Source organism: Centroberyx gerrardi, chromosome 15 (assembly GCF_048128805.1).
Source record: "Centroberyx gerrardi isolate f3 chromosome 15, fCenGer3.hap1.cur.20231027, whole genome shotgun sequence".
Lineage (NCBI taxonomy): Eukaryota > Metazoa > Chordata > Actinopteri > Beryciformes > Berycidae > Centroberyx > Centroberyx gerrardi.
The window spans coordinates 2,355,173-2,376,429 of record NC_136011.1 but is presented as its reverse complement, the minus strand read 5'-3'; the positions used below and the strand labels follow the sequence as shown (position 1 = coordinate 2,376,429).

At 41.8% G+C, this 21,257-nt stretch overlaps 1 protein-coding gene across 2 annotated transcripts in view; it reads left to right on the top strand.

Moving 5' to 3' along the window:
- ltbp1 (latent transforming growth factor beta binding protein 1) overlaps positions 1-21,257 on the top strand; it is a 153,107-nt gene that overhangs the window by 74,122 nt on the left and 57,728 nt on the right. For both annotated transcript variants that reach the window (XM_078288599.1, XM_078288598.1), the window contains exons 10-11: positions 7,132-7,254; positions 18,766-18,936. In XM_078288599.1, the coding sequence (XP_078144725.1) occupies positions 7,132-7,254; positions 18,766-18,936 (294 nt within the window). The remainder of the gene's footprint in view (positions 1-7,131; positions 7,255-18,765; positions 18,937-21,257) is intronic.

Genomic DNA, 21,257 nt, shown 5'->3' with positions numbered 1-21,257 from the left:
ATGCATTTCTTACCGTCAACAAATCCTATGAAAATAAGAAAATCAGCAATGATTTTGTTTTGCCAACAAGTCTCGTCCATGTAGCCGGTGCCCAATAAAGCCATGTCTCAGTAGCCATAGAACTCCATTGTATTAAAAAAACGATTAAAAACACGTCAAAGAGCCATGCTGTTGCTCTGGGCAGCATATTTCATCATCGCGATGCACCGGGCCGGCCGACTTTTTCCTCAAAGAACTTAATAAGCCGACCGTAAACACGTTTTCCATCTCAGGAAAGTAGTTCCGTAGCACCGAAAATAGTCCCCGTCGTAATTAAGAATTTGTTCCCATTTGAATTTGATTTGGTAATAACTACAACAGTCTGACTTTTCATGGTAACAGTTAGCGATTTTTAAAATTGAAACTACATCTTTGTGAGCTGTGTTTAAAGGTTTTTAGCTTATAATTGGAGCCAATGACTTCCGGGTTGAAGACTAAAAAGGGAACGTGGGAAGTCAGAAAGTAACGGGAGTAGAGCAAACGCATTGTTGATTTTGTTATTTTCATAGGATTTGTTGACGATAAGAAATGTATTTAAAAACACCAGCCGTATCCTTTAAATTTGGCTTTCTGAAACCTACAGATAGGGCCTGGGAACTTTGTCGCATGTCATCTCCCACTCTCTGTTCCATCCTTCCTGTTTCTTTCTGCTGCCGACTATCAAACAAATATCTAAAATGGGAATAACCCATAACCACCTTCTGTCCACCTTGCGCCCACTCCCCCATTGGCTTTCCTGTTAAAAAAAGAAAAGGTGCTGGCAGTTTGAAAAAAAAGCATAACAGTGTGAACTTGCCCCTCCTCGATGCTGTTGTTTGCTCTCAGCCTGACGCTCACAGGGTCAGAAAGAAAAAAAGAAAGAAAGAAAGAAAGGAGAGGAGGAGAAGGAAGGGCTGGAAAAAGTCAAAGCCTGGTAATGTGGAGACGTCATTTTGACAGGAAGGCGATCTCCTCTCACTTTGCGGCTTGTGTTTGTTTTCACATGTGGTTCTTCTGCCTGACGCCATCGCCGGAGTGCTTCATGAGCTCTACCTGTAGAGAGCGCCATCTAGTGGTGCTGCACTTCTCATTGGTTCACCATGCGTCCTCATCAGAGGGGAGAGGGTGGCGATCCTCATTACCACATCAACGTGACGTCTGTTGTCTCCCTACAAGTCATGAGAAATCCATTTTGGATTGCAATACTTTCTTTCTTTCTTTCTTTATCTGTCTTTCTCTATCTCGGTCGCTCTCCTTTTCTCTGAACTTGATCAAGTCATCTGTTTTCTCCCTACAAGTCGTGTGAAATCCGTTTAGGATGCAATTCTTTCTTTCTTTCTTTCTTTCTTTCTTTTTCTGTGTCTTTCTCTAGCTTGGTCGCTCTCCTTTTCCCTGAACTTGACTTGAGCTTGATCAGTCCCAGTTTATTCAGATCTAGCGACATGGCAGAGAGGCGTGGCGAGGGAGGAGACTATAGCTGATACATCCCTAATCTGTATTGACTTTGGATGGGATAAATGCAGGTGGTGACAAACCTGAGAGGCAGAGCATGTCGGACACTGAATCAAACCTGCTCCACTTCAGTGGCTTTCGCCCTCAACCCGTCAATCACAACCCTCTACTCAAGAGGACGAGAGGGGAGAGTGTGTTTTGGTGTTTCTGCGTATGTGTTTTTCTGCGCAGGCATGAATAAACAGGCCTGTATTCTTATGTACTTGTGTGTGTGTTTGTGTGTACATGTTTGTCCCCGGGTGTGCATATCTTGGTGTGAACCCAGTGGGACAGAAGTGCTGCTTGCAGCTTCAGAAATCATTTATGAGCCCTGGAGCGCTTCCTCGAGCTGGAGAGCAGGCCTTTGCAGTGCTTGGCGTAGGCATAGCTTGTTTGGAAAGGAGGGTCTGTGGTCTGCTCTGAGAGAGAAAGAGAGAGAGAGAATTATAATGCCTCCAGTTAAAACGGCCTATTCCTGAAGGGAATTTCGGGTAAAGATTCCCTCAAATTCACCAAAAACCACAAAACTCTAACACTTTAGATTAGGGAACACATATTCACTATTAATAAGTTGCTTATTAACATGCATATTAGTAGTTTATTAGTTAATTAGTTCATTATTAGTCATTACAAACCACTTATTAGCACCATATTCTGCACTATTGTATTCTACGAGTATAGGCAATTAACTATGAGTTTTCCCTCAATCGCCTCCTAATTAGCGCATGAATTGGGCTTTTAGTCTGCTTTGCTCAGTATGGGGCTTATAAGGTGCTAGTATCACATATTATTGAGAGAAATTATGAAACTATTGAGGGAAAACCCATAGTTAATAGTTAATATGTGTTCCCTAATCTAAAGTGTTACCCATTTTTCCTATGTTCCATTGCATTTTTCCGACGGATGACACATCATGGGATCTTGCTAACAATAACTAATCAAAAAAAAGGCAGCAGTAAGCATGTTATCCTCCACCAATTCTGAGCCAATCTGTACCAAATACATCGTCTTGTTTTGACCTGTTATTGCAGCGCCCCCCTTGGACCAATGAGTGTCATTTCGAAAATGCAGTAGTGATCATTTCCGATCATTTTCCCCACATTTTGTCAAAATCTGATCTCTGGTGTCTGAGATATCACTCGTGACACATGAATGAACGAACAAATGATGTAGCGCCCTTAGGACCAATCAGTTTAATACATAAAATGTCTGTGGTGAGATGCATAATTTCTCTGAGTTTTGTCAAAATCTGATCAGCGGTGTCTGAGATGAATGATGAATGAACAAACAAAAGGACGGAGACCGATCCTTAGAACACCCACTCCAACTTCCTAAATATTATTAATTCCTAAATATGAATACGAAGGCTTGATGTATTAAAATTTTTACACCATAATCAAACTTCCTGGTTAGATAAAAGTTAAGTAAAGAGTCAAATCATTTTTAGTATCCACAAATTGGCAAGCAGAAGATGCCTCACCACTACCACAATGATGTAAGCTTTGTGGTTCCTCACAGCACCAACAGAGGGCGCAGGATTCACCGTCACCACCAGCCGGCTGTGGCACAACGCCACGCCACCCTGGTGTTTGCCAGGCCTGTGGCTGGCGGCACAAGCTCTCTGAAAGGGGAGCTCTGTGTGTATGTGTGTGTGTGTGTGTGTGTCTGTGTTTATTAACCACCGGATGTGGTGCCACTACAGTATGTCTGGTAGGAGAAACAGACATGAGGTCGAAGTGGAGGATTCCTCTGGCTTTCTTAAAGTTAGTGTGAGTGTGTGTTTTATTTATTATTGTGCTGGTAAGGTCAAAGTATCTCCAAAAAAGCCAGTCTGTGAAAACGATATGGTGACCAACCGACATATTTATATCCACAGCCTGGACCATTTCCACTCAGTGAATAGTCTTCTTCCAAACTCTACTGCTTACAATCTGACCTGACCGTCCGCAAAACTAGATCACGCTGTAACACGCTTGCACCCGTCTGTGCTGTGACAGAGTCAAATAGTTCCATGATTTCCTGATTAGTGAAAGTGTGCGTAATGGAGGAACTGTGTTATGTTTACGCTCAACTCCCATGTGGAGCCTACAGATGGCTTTTTGAGATATTTTGACAAACCCCAGTTGGACTCATTGTTAGCAGCAAGAGAGTTCGCTGTTTCAACCGACAGTTGACTCTGGAGCCAATATTTTCTGTGGGTCCAAGTACTACAGGTATGTTAGAGAAAAATTATATATATATATATATATATATATATATATATACACAGCCATATACAGCCAAAGAAGAAGTGTGTGCCACATAGCATCTGAACATTAAAGGGTAAGTTCAGCGATTTTGGACCTATATATATATATATATATATATATATGTGTATGTGTGTGTGTGTGTGTGTATATATATATATATATATATATATATATATAGGTCCAAAATCGCTGAACTTACCCTTTAATGTTCAGATGCTATGTGGCACACACTTCTTCTTTGGCTGAACTCAATCTGAAAATAGTCATAGTGATGAGTGAACCATGATCTCCACACTTTGCCTGTGCAGTCCAGGTCCTCCGCATGGTGGCGGAGGTATGGCCATGAGATTGGGGGTCCCAGCATGCATTGTGTGGAAGGCAGGGAGACACCCTGGACAGGTCACCAATCCATCACAGGGCGAACACAGATACTCCCTAAGGCCAATTTAGAGTCTCCAGTCCACCTGATTGTGGGAGGAAACCCAGGAAAAGATGCTTTTTTTTGTCTTCATTTTTATTTTAAGATCTTAATCCCCCAAAGTTGAATTGTTTTCCCATACCTTCTTAATCCACCAATGGTTGATGTGCAGGGCCCCTGGAGCAGGTTGGGGTATCTTCAAGGGTAGTTCAATAGGTATGACCTAACCTGCTGTTTGGAACCTGGGACCTTCTAGTTGGGAAAACCACTAGGATCGCCTAGTGGTTAGTCTCAAAATGTACTCACAACATCATGTCATTGATATGGTCCAAAGTATACTGGAGCACACGGATTAAGGCAACAAACTTTATTGCAGGACTAACGTTTCGACGCCAGGTGCGTCTTCATCAGAGTCAAACAGTACAAAGGCTTGTATTCTCTTAAATAACCTCCCCTAATTAGGGACTAATCCAGCACAGGCTGGAAGAATGGGGAGGGGACAACAAGCTGCATGCAGGGTTCCCAACTATGCAACAAAAAACAGCAGTAAATACATAAATAGATACATAAATATGATATTTCATCAGTAACCACATCCAATAAACTGTATCAAGATATCAGTAACCATAATAAATAACTTGTATCGAAACGATATACAGTATATTAGTCCGGACTAATATATATCATTTCGATACAAGTTATTTATTACTGCTGTTTTTTGTTGCATAGTTGGGAACCCTGCATGCAGCTTGTTGTCCCCTCTCCATTCTTCCAGCCTGTGCTGGATTAATCCCTAATTAGGTGGGAGGAGGTTATTTAAGAGAATACAAGCCTTTGTACTGTTTGACTGATGAAGACGCACCTGGCGTCGAAACGTTAGTCCTGCAATAAAGTTTGTTGCCTTAATCCGTGTGCTCCAGTATACTTGGACCATATCTCTGAAGTCCCTCCTGATACAAGATTGCTCTACTCTGAGAGCACCGGACAGGCCTACTATTCCTTGTGAGCTGGTTGAAGCGCGTTAAACCTCTTCCAACATCATGTCATTGTCATTCCCCAATGTGTGCTCTCTAATAAGGCAGAAATATCATTAAAATTATCTTAAAAATGACATACCCAGAGATAGTCGAAGGTTTTAAGGCCAACACCTTTGGATCCACAGTGTGCCTCTGCTGGTCTAGGATCGAATTCCACCATAACTTTCTCCCTCTCTGCTTTCCAACTTACTAAATATCTAAAATGACACTAAAGCTGAGTGTACTAGCCAACCTCTTTAATAAATAAAATACACAAAATATGTCATCCATCTTTTAGATTATATAGATTACAGTGTTTTGGAGAAAATTGAGGAAAAATGATGGTTCTCGCTAGTGCTCGCAGATTGATACCAATTTCCTCGCTCTGCTCAGTTCATTCCAGAGGCGATTTACAGCCTCAAGGTAATTTTGATATTGATATAACATGTTCCGGTGCTTTATTTAAACAGGATGCGATAACCGCCGGTCATTGATATTCCTGGTGACGGGATGTTGTGAACAAACGCTGACACTTTTCCTCATCTGACTTTGAGGTTTTGTATAAAGGAGATTTGGATCATCTGTCCCGCGAGGCGAGCGGGGCTGAAACACCCTTGTTCTCACCAGCAATAGCATTCACGGCTTGGGTCCAAGTGATTCTCACACTGTTAGACAGTACAGAATGCAAAGTCCTCTGTGGTGAAGGCATGGCTATAATATATCCCCATAAAATATTAATAGTGCCTGAAACAACTCTTCCTCTCATGAACTAACCGCAACCCAAAATGATCTGATATATACTGTGTGTTATTATATTCACCCTGGTGCTGGAACAATCTCCAGTCAATCAGTTCAAACAAATTATCCACAGTCGAATGCAAGATGTTTGCTCCTGTTTCTGATTTAAATTGTGATCTTTTTTATTGTACATATTTTAATATTTTTGTGTTTTCTACTTTATTGTATGTTTTATTGTGTAACCCCTGCTGCCATTTCCTGGCCAGGTCTCCCTTGGAAAAGAGATTTTGAATCTGAATGGGAAAATAAATCACATTTCCTATATGTTTTATTTTAGTCTGGCATAAGGTGAAATTAAAGCACAGGGAACAGGTCTGTGCACAGCATCCAGGATTATTGAATGCTGGTTGCCATCTTGGACCTTTTTACAGCAGAGGAAGTTGAAAAACAACAGATGGCATCCTGAAACCAAAATTTTTTGGCGGGATCATCAACATCAACACATGCTTCAAATTCAAGCCTCGTCTGTAACAAAATTCACATTGATAAACTGGAAATACCAAAACCAATTTACGACTTGTGTCCACTGCCCTAAAGCAGTGACTGATGTTGAATGGTCAACAGAATTTTCTGCTCGTCTCTGCTGATAAAGCAATCCGCTGAGGAGGCTGTTCTGTTGACTTTCTTCGCTAACTCAACATGCTTTGCAAGCTGTTTGCTTGTTTCTCTGACTAATGTGGATGAATGGTCAGAGTGAGTCTAGAGTTAGCCCTTAAAGGGCCAATAAGTACGTTTTTTACGGTTTAGAGGTCGATAGATTGCATGATACCCCTTTAAAGACATGAAGCTACCTGCAAAGCCAGCCCTGTGACACTGAACCTTGAGCTGAATCAACCAGCTCATATGTTGAAAACAAACACCAAGATTTACAACCAAGGCTTCGAACTGTGTTGAGGTCCTAATTTCTGAATGTAGAATACTAGTACAATACAAAACTGCACATAAATGAGGGTCTTTGAAGGTCTTTTCAAGACCGTTTGATCAATTGTGTTCCATGCATCAGAAATGGCTTGATTGCATGCAGAAAATACATTTTGTCAAATTGAAAATGGAGATTGACACTGTCAGAGTCAGATTGTGTATTCCATAAGTGAACTGTATTGGCATTGATTGTGTTTTGTGTTATTGTGTTGATTCACAGATGTAAATGAGTGCCAGCTGCAGGGGGTGTGTCCTAACGGAGACTGTCTGAACACCATAGGCAGCTATAGGTGCATATGTAAAGCTGGCTACATGCCTGACCCCACGCTCTCCACATGCATACGTAAGTCCTAAAGTCTAACACTGTCTATCACTGTCTCTCTCTCTCTCTCCTTACTTCCACATTCATAATCAGCCAGACCCAGAAGATCCAAGAGTGCAGTGGCAATGCGAGCAGAAATCTTATATTGACATAAATAAATGCATTACATTTGCATGGCAGTTTTCTGAAGTTCAGATTTGCAATTCAATAGCTTTGCTATATGACTTTGATATTTCCCATTAAGACAAAAGACATGGGAAATATAAGTTGTATTTTTCATTAGTTCCACCTGCTCCAAAATACAGGCATAGCAAGGATCGCTGGGAATGCTGCTAAAGCTGTGTGTTTGATGATATGCATATGAATGTGGGAAACAAATGAAAGTGCATGAATGAAAGCATGGTGTTTATCATATCAATCAGATTCCCTCCCTCAAGCATGGAGCACAAGGCACAACATATTGCCAAACCCAATAGATCTCATTTCTCTCAGCTACAAAGGGGGAAGAAAAGGGGGGGGGAATGGAAGAAGGCAGGAAGGGAAATGAGGGAAGAAAGTGTTAGATGAGTGACTAAGATCCTAGCAAAGTGGGTTTTTGGGTGGAGCGTGATTGATTAGCAACGTTGATCGGCAATGTCCCCTCATGTCTTGCCCTGTTTTGTCACAACCATGAGTTTGTGTGTGTGTGTGTGATTGGTGGGGGGGTCGGGGGGGGGGGGGGGGGGGGGGGGGGCATATTTATCTTATGGCTAATCAAAGCCGAGTGCCATTCATCACCATCACCAGTTAATCCAAGGAGCCCGGCAGCCGGCTTGTCCTTACATGGAAAAGGGAGACTCGAGAAATTCATCAGAGACAGTGGATGCCACCATTGACCTCCCAACCTCCCCACAAACACACACACACACACACACACACACACACACACACACACACACACACACACACACAACAAGTCCGATTCCAGTCCCTGTATCTTTAGCTAAGCATGATGGACCTGTCTGCGTTCTTTGCTGCAATTGACCTTCTCTGGTGTTCATACCAGTTATGAACACACAAAGAAATAGCTACATATGAGCATTAGTCCAGACTGCTGTTTGCCCTCACTACATTTTGTTATGCTAGGCTTTCCAAGCATGAGCAACTGCTGCCTATCAGATGTCAACATCTGTTTCTTAGTACTCATAAACCCTTGTGTTTTGGGGTCTTTCCTGTAAGTGGTTCAGATTATGTTCTCACGCCTAATGGACCACACCACAGTTCTTTTGGAAGAGAGTTCAAATTGCATTGTTCTCACCTGGCCAAACGAACCTAACTATAAAGGCCCTGACACACCAAACCGACGTCAAAGAACCAGCGGCGACGAAGGCCGACTGTTGCTTTGTTGGTCCAAAAAGTAGCACTTGAACACACCGCAAAGACTACAGCCGACGGCCAACTAGCACGTACGTTCTGCGCCTGCGTGAAGGGAAATAACCATATGTCTGATAAGAAGTTGCAAATGGCACTGGCGTTGTCAGCCCTTGGTCTTTGGTTGTGGAAGAAGAAAGGAAGAGGCGGAGGCGAAAAATAAATAATACCGCACTAAATGGGTGAAATCATGAATAACGTTACTCCAGCGACAGGCTCAAGGGGCTTTCCCCAACCTGTGTCGAGAGCTGGAGATAAATGAAACCTCCGATTTTAAAAATTTCGCTCGGCTCTTTCCTGTTCAGTTCCACATGTTGAAGGAATTTATCAGTCCAATCATCCAGAGGCAAAACACAAACTACCAATCAGAGTGATCTCTCTCACCGACGGCTCCGACGCCGATTCAACATGCTCAATCGGCCGAAAAGCCGCCAACAGGGTCCGACTAGTGCCGACGGTGCGGGACACACCGCAAAAACTAGGGACACCGACACTTACCGACGGCCCAACATTGGCCGACGGCCGACTGTCGGTTTGGTGTGTCAGGGGCTTAAGACACAATCCAGAGTTCAAATAAACCATTGTAAACATGCTTGGTGTGAATATACCCCCAGTTTCTCTAGCACTGTGCCACGACAATACTTTGTATCTAAGGGTGTGATCACACCTTTGTATTTGGTCCTTTTAAGTTTACACTGCCCAATTACAAGTGAAGCAGGGCTTGTCAGCAAAGGTCACAAGTAGCTTGTTAATTGGACAGAGTTTTGGCAACCTGTCATCCCAGCCTGATCTCCTGAAATGTTTTGAAATGAGCATAATGTCTTAAAATGCAAATACTTGGTGCGAGAAATACATTTTCCCACCAACGTGAAGAAGGCACAACTAGAAACAGGTAGTAGTCTGACATTGAAATAGTGTGGTGGATGGGTGTAAACATTTGCCTTTAACTCTAACGACCCAGGTTCAATTCCCAACTCATAGCAAGAGAATTTCTACTGTGAGTGAAGTTTTAATTTTTAAGTTTTTCTTATTTAACCATGACCAAAGCCTTTCCCTAACCTTACCCAACTTTTTTAAATTGCCTAACGTTAACCTTAACCCAAACCTTAACCAAAGTTGTTTTTTTTTTGTTGCCTAACCTTAACCAAAGTTGTTTTTCTTGCCTAAATGTAACTGTTAGTTAACCTTTACATGTGATGAACAGATGTCCAATTTGTTGGGGAACGTAATCTTCACGTAATTTGTGTCCACAATACGTAGTCTGCATTTCAGCGCTTATTTCATGAAATTTTATGAGACCAAGTTGTGTCATTCCTCAAGATTAGAGAGTTTGGCAGCCAGGAAGAGCCAAAGCCGATTCCTATCCCTGTAACTTGAGCTAATCATGATGGACTTGTCTGTGCTGTTAGCTGTAATTTACTACCCCTGGTCTTCACACCAGGTAAGAACACATGGAAATAGCTGAATTCAAGCATCAGTCCAGACTGCGGTTTGCCCTCGATTTTGTTATTCCGGTCTTTCAAAGCATGAGTAACTTTTGGCTATCAGATGTCAACATTCGTCTCCTTATACCCACAAAATTGTGTGGAACAACAATTGGACAACGAACAACATTAGGTTTGGGTATCAAGAACTGGTTCCAATTTAGTCTCGGTTCCAAATTGTAATTTGACACGTCATTATTTTATTATTTTATCATAATAATTATCTACTCACCCTCATGTCAGTCGAAAACACCAGTGAAGTTTGTATGTCAAAATAATATACTGCTAGATTGCAACACAGTTACCTTGGAGTTCCAAAAACAGCAAAAGAATGACCATAAAATGACTCCAACTGCTTGTGTTGCATAGTCAGTGTTCTGAAGCCAAACGATTGCACTGTGGGTCCAAAAGTCCAATATTTACCTCATTATCTCCAAGATTTTCCACACTTGTTCTGCACCCCGCCAACAGTCACAGCAGTAGCAAGTAGATGCTGCATTCAAATGCCGTCGGAAATATTGTAATTACAGGTAGAGTGCGCCTGAACGACCCAATAAAGTGGTACAAACAGAGTCGGATCTTACATGATACTCAAGATGCCAAGATGGGACATTCTCACTCTTTGTTTAACTTTTAGATGCATGTACAACAACCTTTAGCCAATAAACTAATTAAGATATCAAAACTGATGTGAATATCCTCCTCTTCATCCTACTGTTGTAGCAGGTTATTTTCAGATAATTTTGTTTTGTTCAGTGATGTTGAAATTTTTCCACTTGTTTTTGTATTGTTCTCTCAAGTAAGGCATTATGCCAAATGTGCCTTAGCTGTTTTGAAAAGTAATAAGTAAGTAAAGTAAGTAAAAGTAAGTCTTGAGTAATAAAACATTTAAGTGATGTTGAACTTTGGTAGTTCCTTGGGTTGTGTAGCTTCCTGGAAATGATATAACCCCAAAATCGGTATTAGCCATGGTTGATAGACATAGCCATGGTGATGCTAATGCTGGTGACTAATAAATTAATGCAATCCATGTGTAGTGCTGAGTCAAAACACATTCAATCCTTCTCCCCATTTCACCATTGGGACGAATCCGTACAGTAATTGTGAAACTATTCCGATGGCACAAGACTCAACTTTTCAGACAAAGTCGTAGACTAAAAAGGTTAAAAATACACAAGTAATGTGCGTTTGAAATTCATATACCACGTGCGATTCAGATCCAAATAGGGTAACGCGATGTGGGATCAAATTCCACCACCGTCTAGGAATGAAGAAGTGGACATAGCAGGGTCATCCAATTGGACTCTCGTTCCTTCCCTCCCTCTCCCTCTCCCTTTTTCTATCTCTACCTATCTATCTTTTCCCTCTTTCTCTCCCTCTCCCACTGTACTTGGATGTCCTCCAACTTCTGATAGGGGTAAAAACCTCTTATTGAGTCATTAGTGGACCTATTTAATCAGATATGCCTTTTGGGAGCTGATAGTGCCAATAGAAATTCGAGCCATTTCAGCTAAGTTTGACACTGTCAGGCCCGTTAGATACAGTTTTGGGAGCAGCCGCAGTGGGAAGGCTTCGGACGTATTAATTAGGGACTTTGGCGAGGGTCTGTGAAAGGCATGTATGTGGGTGGTATAGGAGGATAGGGGATGGTGGTGTGGTGAGGCAGGTAGGGGGGTGGAGGGTCTAATGGGGTTTTGGCAGGAAACCAGAGCAGTGGATGAGAGTATCTGTGTTGGCTAGCACAGGAGGTTTTCCCAACCGATCCTTGAGGTTTGAGACTTGGTGGCGCCGTCACAATTGTTACTGAGAAATCGAGTGACAGGGTTATCACTGTTTAGAGTGTGGTGGGAGTTTTCTGTAATAAAGAGACTTGGAGATGAGAAGTTGTCCTTCTGATATCTTTATTGCTTGCAAGCAAGGCGCAATGCTCACCCAGCGAGTGTGTGAGACAAAGAGCGAAGCAATGAGCTTTGTCCACCCTTCTTATAATCATGTAGTAGAAACAGCTGAGTCATGAGAAGTCCGGCACATTCTTATACTTGAAACATTCTACGATTAGGGTACATCTGTGCAAAACAAAGATAAACGGGCTAGAGTTCCCAGGGTCATCTTCACACAGTAGCCATTGTCTGAAGCCAGTGGAAATGTACTGAGAGCAGACAACATAGAAATAAGACAGTGCTTCATGCATAGAGAAAGAGAATGGTATAATATAATTTCCACTACATAGAGCTTGTGTGTGTGTGTATCTGTATTGATACTTTCTCATGCATATATGTATGGTAAATGGACTGCATTTATATAGTGCTTTTCTAGTCTACCGACCACTCAAAGCACTTTACAACAATGCCTACATTCACCCATTCACACACCGATGGCGGCAAGCTACCACACAGGGTGCTGGCAACCATCGGGAGCAATTTGGGGTTCAGTATCTTGCCCAAAGACACTTCGACATGCGGACTGGAGGAGCCGGGGATCGAACCACCGACCTTCTGATTAGTGGACGACCCGCTCTACCTCCTGAGCCACAGCCGCCCCTGTATGTGTGAGTTGTGTACCCATTAGAGTTGCACTGATATATCGGGCTGATATTGGCTTTATTAAAAATCGTCCATCTCCAGCATGATGGATATGATGCAGTTTGATTGATTACATATTTATTGTAGAATTGATCAATACTACACTGATTGTCTAAGGGAAGACCTTAACCTGGATTGATTCTCATATAACATTTTGAGCTGATTCCTCACATTTGCATTAATGTGTGTATTATTTTCTTGGGTTCCAGTGGAGAGTTTTAGTGTCCCATGGTCTAAATGCTGTTTGAGAGGCTTCTCCACCCAGTCCTACACATCGGGTTGGACATTACACGCAAACACCTCTGCCCCAACAGAAAGTGAACAAGTCATACGGACGAGTCATATGAGCTGGCGCTACTTGCTACTTTGCGGAAGTAAACAAAACAACGTGAAAAATTAAGGACAGGAACGGCAATTTAGAGCAGAACCTACAGTTCATGCTCACGAAATACTACCCCGGATTAAGGCATTTCTGCATTTTTTCTCACATGTGCCAAATCTTAGTGTTGTTGTTTTTTCCCCATACAAATTGAACAAATAATCTTCTACAAAACTGTTCCTTCCATCTTTAAGACCCTACCTTGGAAATACTTACCAAACATGAGTTGACGCAGCTAAAACATTTTGCTTCTATTAACGTCCCTGGCATCTGTTCTGCCATGTTTGGTCATTCAACAACGTGTTGGTCTTGGAAATGCGTTATGTCCATGGAACGAAAATGTATCTCCTTCCACAGACAAAATAGTCAATTTACTTTTCGGATATATATATATATATATATATATATGTATCATCAATATATGAAATTCCAAGTTATTGCTGCATTTTCTTTCTAAAGAATTTGGATGTGGAGGTAAGTAAATTGTTACCGTTATAAGGCTCTTTCTGTCTATGTGACGTAGAGTCTGACAAAAAAATAAATTTTGAAGGAAAACAATGATTCCTTGTTTTTTTTTTTGGCTTGAAAATTGCTTAATTTGAAGATATGAATATATGAATATCAGCGCAAAATATCGGCAACATCAATCCAAAAATCTTGGTAATGGTATGGTCCTCCAAAAAATCCTAATACCCATAAATGCATATACACTCTTTGTATCACAAACACACACACACACACACACACACACACACACACACACATACGTAGCCACACTTTAACATAATGAACGGAAACTTGAGAATACTTTCAATCTGTTTTGACAAAATTGTAGCACTAAAACTGCCCAAGGGGCTACATTTTAGCTGAATTAAAACCTCAGAACAAGCGTCAATAACTTTTTACTACAATTAGTCCTAGAAATGACTTCCTCTCGGTAACGTAGTTGACAGAAAGGAAAAGTTAGACTGTCATAGCATTCTTCTTCGTTCCCCTTGGAGGTCAGTGTTCTGTCTGTGTTCCACTGGTGCTTTGCCATAGAGCAGTTTCCAGTTCCCATTTGGTTTTGAGGATGTTGAGAACTGGTGTACACCCCCTCATGATATGTAACACTTGGAAAACACTGACTAAACCAAGCTCTGCTGCATGCCTACATTTGAGCCAGCGTTTGAGTTGATTTGATAGTGCATGAGGCATTGGCATGGAACCCTAGATATTTTCATGTTTTTTCCCTAGAAGAACTTTTTGTCTGTGCTTTTTCTCTGTGTGCGTATGTTTTGTGTTCAGCTTCCACTGTTTTAATGTAGTTGCTCAGAAAATCCAGATGAAAATATGAAATGTCTCGGTGGTAGTCCGACTGTCACCGTGAGATTTCATATATTTTTCTCTTTGCACTTTAAATGTTGTTGTAGAAATGTGTTAGAACTGTGTTGGGGGGGGCCGGGTTTTTGTACAGATGGGAAGGGAGGGTTGCTTCGGTGAAGGGGACCTCTTTATTTCTCCTCCCTCTCTTTTTCTCTCTTTCCCCAATGTATGTGTCTTCTACACTCTGGCGCACCTCCTCCTACGCCTCCCTCCCCCTCCGCCCTCCGCCCTCCGCCCTCCTCCTCTTCGTCCTCCTCCTGCGCTCCTCTTCAGCCAACACGCCTGCCGTCCAAGAGGAGAAAGGGGCTTGCTTCCGTTTGGTCAGCTCGGGGAGGCAGTGCTTACACCCGGTGTCTGCTCAGTTGAGCAAACAGCTCTGCTGCTGCAGCGTGGGCAAAGCCTGGGGGCCTCGCTGCGACAAATGCCCCCTCCCAGGAACAGGTAAGGCCCCGAGCCATGTCAGATCTCAGCCCTGTCAGAGCTCTCTATGGGAGCTGAAGTCCCGGCCTTCTGTTCTCTCTAGTATGGAGAGAACGTCATGCCAAACTCCATTCAACAATCTGGCAGTTCAGTGTGGCCTTGCAAATCGGCAAATACCTCGTAGAACATGGCTTAAGACATTTTACGGATCATTAGGGTCTTCTGCTGAAATGATCCACCGAGCAGCACTTTATGTCTATAAAATCTCAACTTTTAGAATTGGTTCACATTACTCGCTACCGCCCTCCACAGTGTATTTTGTAACAGGTGAACCAGTTATAAACAATGAAATTGTATTAGAATAAGTGCTGCTTGGTGTATTTATCTGATTTATTGAGGAGTGGCTCCTAATGATTCGTAAAAGGTAAAAGTAATGTTATTCTAGGTATGTACAGGTACATTTGCTGATAAGCAAGACCACATTAAATTGACAGATTTTTGAATGGATTTTGGCATGATTCTCTCTCCATACAAGAGAACAGAACGTACTGGGGCTATAAAAACTAATGAAAGACCTCTGTATAAGAGTTGTAGAAGTGGATCTCTATGGAAGTATAGAAAGGATTGTCTTTAAGAATTATGGAAAAGCATTGCTATAAGAAATATAGAGAGGGTTGTCTTTCAGGCATCAGAGCTGTTATTTATTTGGATCCTTTTGAACTTTGAAATTAACAACTGGTATAATCAATAGAATTCCAATTAAGACAAAATTTAGCATCATGTAAGCAGAAAACCAGCTCAACAATGGTCAATTTGTTCACATTTAACAAGGGAGACGAACAGGAGTTAGAACATTGTTTTACTTACATTTGAGGTCCCCAATCAGTATTGATTACAACAGGTAGAGTGCCCCAAAAAGCAGCCTTTTACCTTCACCTGCCACTACTCTGCAGCTGGATGAAACACAGAAAATGACGTCTGGGATACAAAAGATCCTTGGTGTGTCCTATTCCTCTGTCCCCCAATACACACTTCCTGTCTGCATGAGTTTCACAGCTTTGCTAAGTAGTTGCTTTTAGATTTGTTATAGATGCCTTTTACACTAGCTATCACCACACCCACTTTGCTACACTCCCCTTTGATATCTTCATTTCACTGCCACATGCCATGTTATGTCAGTACAATTTGATTGACACATTCTGGACGCATTTTGAATGAGCCTGTGCCTTTTTTTTCAGTGGTTTGGTTGTGGCAGGCACGCGTCTCCAAACTATGCACCTCATGTTTTGTACACAGTGCGTTTTGTGGCGCTGCCCTGGGCGCTCCAAGTTGAACATGTCTCAACGTTAGCTGCGTTGCGCATTACATCAACATCAATAGTAGACAGAGAAAAAATTAGCAGTGCCTGGAGGGAAACAAGCAGCCTCTTACAGTAAGTGAGTAACGTTAACTTTAGCTACTTCCTCCATTTCTGATTGGGCTCCTATCCTCTTACTTCAGGTTAGTTAGCTGACACTAATTAGATAGCTTGCAAGATGTTGAAAAGCTTTGTGTTGCATAGCAACCAGAACGATGTAACGCTCCTTGCGCCCTTTGACCCTTGCTCTCTCTGATACGAGCAACGCTCACAGCTGAGCTTTGCTTTTCAGCAGGAGAAAAAAGCTCCTAGTATCTGATCAAAGCCTTACTGGGAACGTTGCATCCTTTAGAAATATATTTTTTCTTTTATTAGATTGAGGTAACTGCATACCATGTCCTCCACGCAGAGCAAACAAAGGGGTGTTTGCTGCTTCTTCACACTTACAGTTACACAGAAAAATATTTTTGTGTGTTGATCAAGCCAAGCCAAACATTCCATTACGCAAGGGAATTTAGTCCTGGAACAAGCATAAGCCTAGTCTCTGTCTGTGCCTGAGTTGTCTGCACTCCTGACACGTTCCTGGATGCCTTGGCCTGATTTCAATTAGAATCATTGGTTTTTAGATTCTTCAGATTGCCAGATCCCCTGGTTTGCCAGTTCTCTGACAGTTGCCAGCACGGTACAGTAGCCTACAGTAGATGGTTATGAAGACTGGATACAGTCAGGAGATAATTAATTGCAAAGGAAAATGTCAACTTGATTAACAACACCTGTCTAGAATATTGTGGGGTTGCCAGTTATTTTTGGGTTCCCTAGGGTGGTGCAGTAGGCAGTGCAGGGGAGGATGCTTGGCTTGGAATGAACCCATTTTCTCCCTTTTCCAAGAACGGGTCTATAGGCAAGATTAAGGAGTTATAAAAGTAAATAAGAGACATGTGGACTGTAATGTGGTGGCAAACCAGCCAGCTTGAATTAGTGGAACAATTTCATGACTAACTTTGGTATGAAGGGCAGCACAAGTTCTTTTTCCATCTTCTCTCCATGGGAATGCATTGTTTTGTGGTTTGGCGTTTGATTATTGATTGATCTTTGTGATGTGTTTACTATCTACTGTTTTTGTAATTCTTATTAGTTTTTCTCTCGTCAGATGTCAAAAATGTCTTGATTTGTGGGAAATGTTTTGTAGGTGAAAATTGACAGACTTGTTTAGATAAGAGTACAATGTATTCTTCTGAAATGTGCTGATATGAAAATAGAGAGGCGGAAAAGATGGAGCTTTGTTTTCCTTCCTTGCAAAATTAATTGAGACCCTTGGCATTTGAGCCATTCCCACATACATGTTGTCAGGTCCTTTATAAAATGTTAGTTACAAGGATGGAACCGAGTGTGACTTAAGCTCAGTTCCTTTATCAGCAAATTCAAGATGAACTGTTTCATCTTCTCTTACTATTGAGATAAAAGCTTCAAAGCACACAGTGCTGAGACTCAAATTGGTGTTTAAGGTGAATGCATAACATGATTCTGAACAGATTTAGCGCCAATTTGGCCATCCCACGCAAAGTTATAAGATTCAAATAAGAATCCCAGATACTGTACTAGTATTTGACAAGAGATTTTGTTACAGCATCCGAATCTTGGAAATTTGCCTGGGATGGCGACTTGAATGCTTAAAAAATGAAAATTCTGTCATTATCTACTCACCCTCATGCCAGTTGAAACACAGGTGAAGTTTGTTAGTCCATATAACACACAGGGAGGTTGCCAGCACAACTCCGTAGCAGCCTTTCTCCGAAACAACTGAAGTCAATGGGGACCGGTTCTTTAGAGTTCCAAAAGGGCAAAAAATGACCATAAATGAGTCCATACAGCTCGTGCAGCATAATCCAAGTCTTCTGAAGACGAACGATTGCACAGTGAGTGGAAGAGACCTGTATTTACACCATTATTTAGTGCAAATCTTCATTACAGCCGTTGTTTTCTAAAATGTTCACGCTTGCACGCACCCAGACCTTGCGCGTTCACGTGAATCTTCCCCACTTGAGCTTACACTCACGCATACGTCTACCTTACAAAAAACTGCGTCACACAAACTGGCAACCTCTCTGTGTGTTATGTGGACAAAGAAACTTCACCCCTCAACTGGCATGAGGGTGAGTAGATAATGACAGAATTTTCATTTTTGAGTGAACTATTCATTTAAGTACTGTTTCAAATTAGTACTTCTAAAAACCTTGTCCAACCAAAGGAAGTTCTCTAGACTCTGTGTAACCTCAGAGAAGCTGTCACACCAAAAGTCAATGTAATGTGTAAGCTAATGTAATGCAGTACAGTAGACTGTTAATGATTTCATCTTGAACAGCTAGCATGCGCCTTGGGTAAGCCCCTCAAGTTGGAAATTATACCATCAACAGATACTGTATATAATTAACAACATCAGCAGAACAATTTATGTGAAATTGAAAAGAATGTCTTTTTTTCATCATGTTCTGCACTTCTATTCACATAGTATATATATTTTCTTTTATCATGTAGCTAAGTTCAAAGAGATATGTCCTGGTGGGATGGGCTACACTGTTCTGCCAAAGCCGCCTGTCAATAAGCCAGTCATCACCTACCAGGAGCCCGTGGCCCTGCCAACCCCAGAACCCCTGCCATCAGAGAAACCAGTGGAGGCTTTTGGGAAACCAGAGGGGGTTGTACCAGGTGAGTTTATATCATGTAATAATACCAGCAGGTGTTTAACTTAGTTTAGTTAAGTTTGACGTGTAACAAGTGAAAACTAGCTTAGCACTAGCTAGATGCTTGCCTGCTGCGAGCGTCTTGGCGAACAATGTAATAAAACCAAATTGAAGTTTATTTATTTCAGTAGCAGGATAAGCCACTTGAGATGAAGCATCTTGTGTTCGAGGGGGCCCTCCAATAATAGCTCGCTAGTAACTTAACGTCTAACGTTACTGCTAGCATGAACTTAGCAAGGCTAGTGTCATGCTCCAATATTATGGCACACCATTGCCTCAACATCTCTGAGAACATACTGTTTATTTGGCTTGAACTTGTATACTACAGTGTTTCTATTGAAGAGGCAGGATGTGCCATGTCATCTAGAGGTGCTATCACACAGCTTCTAAGAATTTCTTTTATATCAGTTTCAGTGGAGAGGCTTGATTTTTGTAATGAACAGGTGGAAACTAGATTAGCGCCAGTTACATGCTTGCCAGCTGTGAGCGTCTTGGCAATTAATGTAATAAAATCAAATCCCCAATCACCACCAACTACTACAACGTTAACAAGACTGTTAGGCTACTGCTAACATAGGCATACATGCAACATTAGCATAGCAGGCCTTAGCAAGACCTGCTATGCTAATATTACATCATCAACAAAGGTTTAAGCCCTCTTACAATGGAGTCCAGCAAACAATATGCAAAACCTAAATCAAACAATGTAATGTTGTTAAATGACTTACCTTATCAGGAAATCATGGAACTAGAAATTAATCTTATACTAGCTAGTTAGCTAACGGTTCCACAAGCAAAGCAATCTTCCAGTGTAACTGCAGTGAAAACTAGTGTCAGCAGGAGCGTCAGCTGGTCTATAAAGGTTACTACCACAGATACTTCAGACATGGCAGCTCAATAAGGGCCTACAACTACATAAAAACTCGGTCCACGTAAAGAAGCCATAGACTTAATTCTATTGCGGTCCTCAGGAGGACGGGGACATGATAATTTTTCTTTTTCTTCCCAGATTTGACCTTATATCACCATAACACAACAAATGACATTTAGTTTATGCTCATAAATGGTGTCGCCATTACCTTTCAACCACCCTTCAACTTGCCCCGAGTGCAAAATTACAGCCTCTGATTCGTATCTACAGAATTAACCCTACAACGGTTAGGCCAAAGATTTCCAAGATAGTAAAAGACATTAATAAACTTCAGGTGTATTTTACTTGGCACTCTCTTGTGACTGAACGCAATGCCATTTTTGAAGGATTGCCATTAAGGCAGTTGGAGACAGAAACTTCATTCAAACGCTATTGTGCATGACTGATGAAAAAGTAACTGGCATCAAACAGTGTAACAAATTATGCCCACCGTCTTATGTTTTTTGTGCGGTCTCATTGATGTTGATTTATCAACAACACTGTGCCAGTGGGCCACAAAAAATGTCTATGTTATGGGAGGAACAGCAATCTCCATTTAACAAATAACAGCACTCAAGTGACACCAGACACCTTTATTTATGATCCTTCTTGCATGTGATTAGGAACCCAGATCTTTCAAAAAAAAAGAAAAAATCCTTCTCTTTCGTGACATCTGTTTGTAGAGGACAAGGATTAAAGTGCTTTGGCTCGCCTCGCCTTCCCCCCACACCCACCCCACCCCAAACCCCTTCAAAAAAAAAAAAAGAGAGAGAGAGAGAGAGAAACCTGGATGCGGATCTAGGAGATGGAGAGAGGGGAAGGAGCTTCACCCTCTCCTGTTATTATTCAGGACATGCTTGGCAGCCGGCAAGGGAAAGAGAAACTTGGCAGCATCCGAGCCAAAGCCAGACAGAGTCCAAATTACTGCTAAGCTTCTCTGGAGCAGAGGAGTGCCGAGGATCCCAGGCGCAGAGGACAGGCTTCGAAAAACAATCTGACAGAAATCCACTGCCCAAACCTGTGTAGATTAGTGTTTGGATACCACCAGAGGCTAATGTGGCGCCTGGCAGCCTTACACCTTGGCATCTTGGCACAGCAGCGCTCAGAACCTTGCTGGGTATGAGGATGAGAGGGAGGTTTTTTTTTATATCCTCAGATATGTTGTGTCTCAGACCTAACAATGTGATCTGAGTTGGTTTTTATGACCTTTGCAAGGGGATAACGTGAAAACTTGAAGCCCTCTGAATTATGACCTGGCATTATAAGGAAGGTCCTTATTTGCTGATTAACATTAATCCAGTAGTTATGGAAAAGACAGATAGCTAAAATGACTCCAGAATTGAAAATGGTCAGGTCTTTGAATTTCATCGACATCC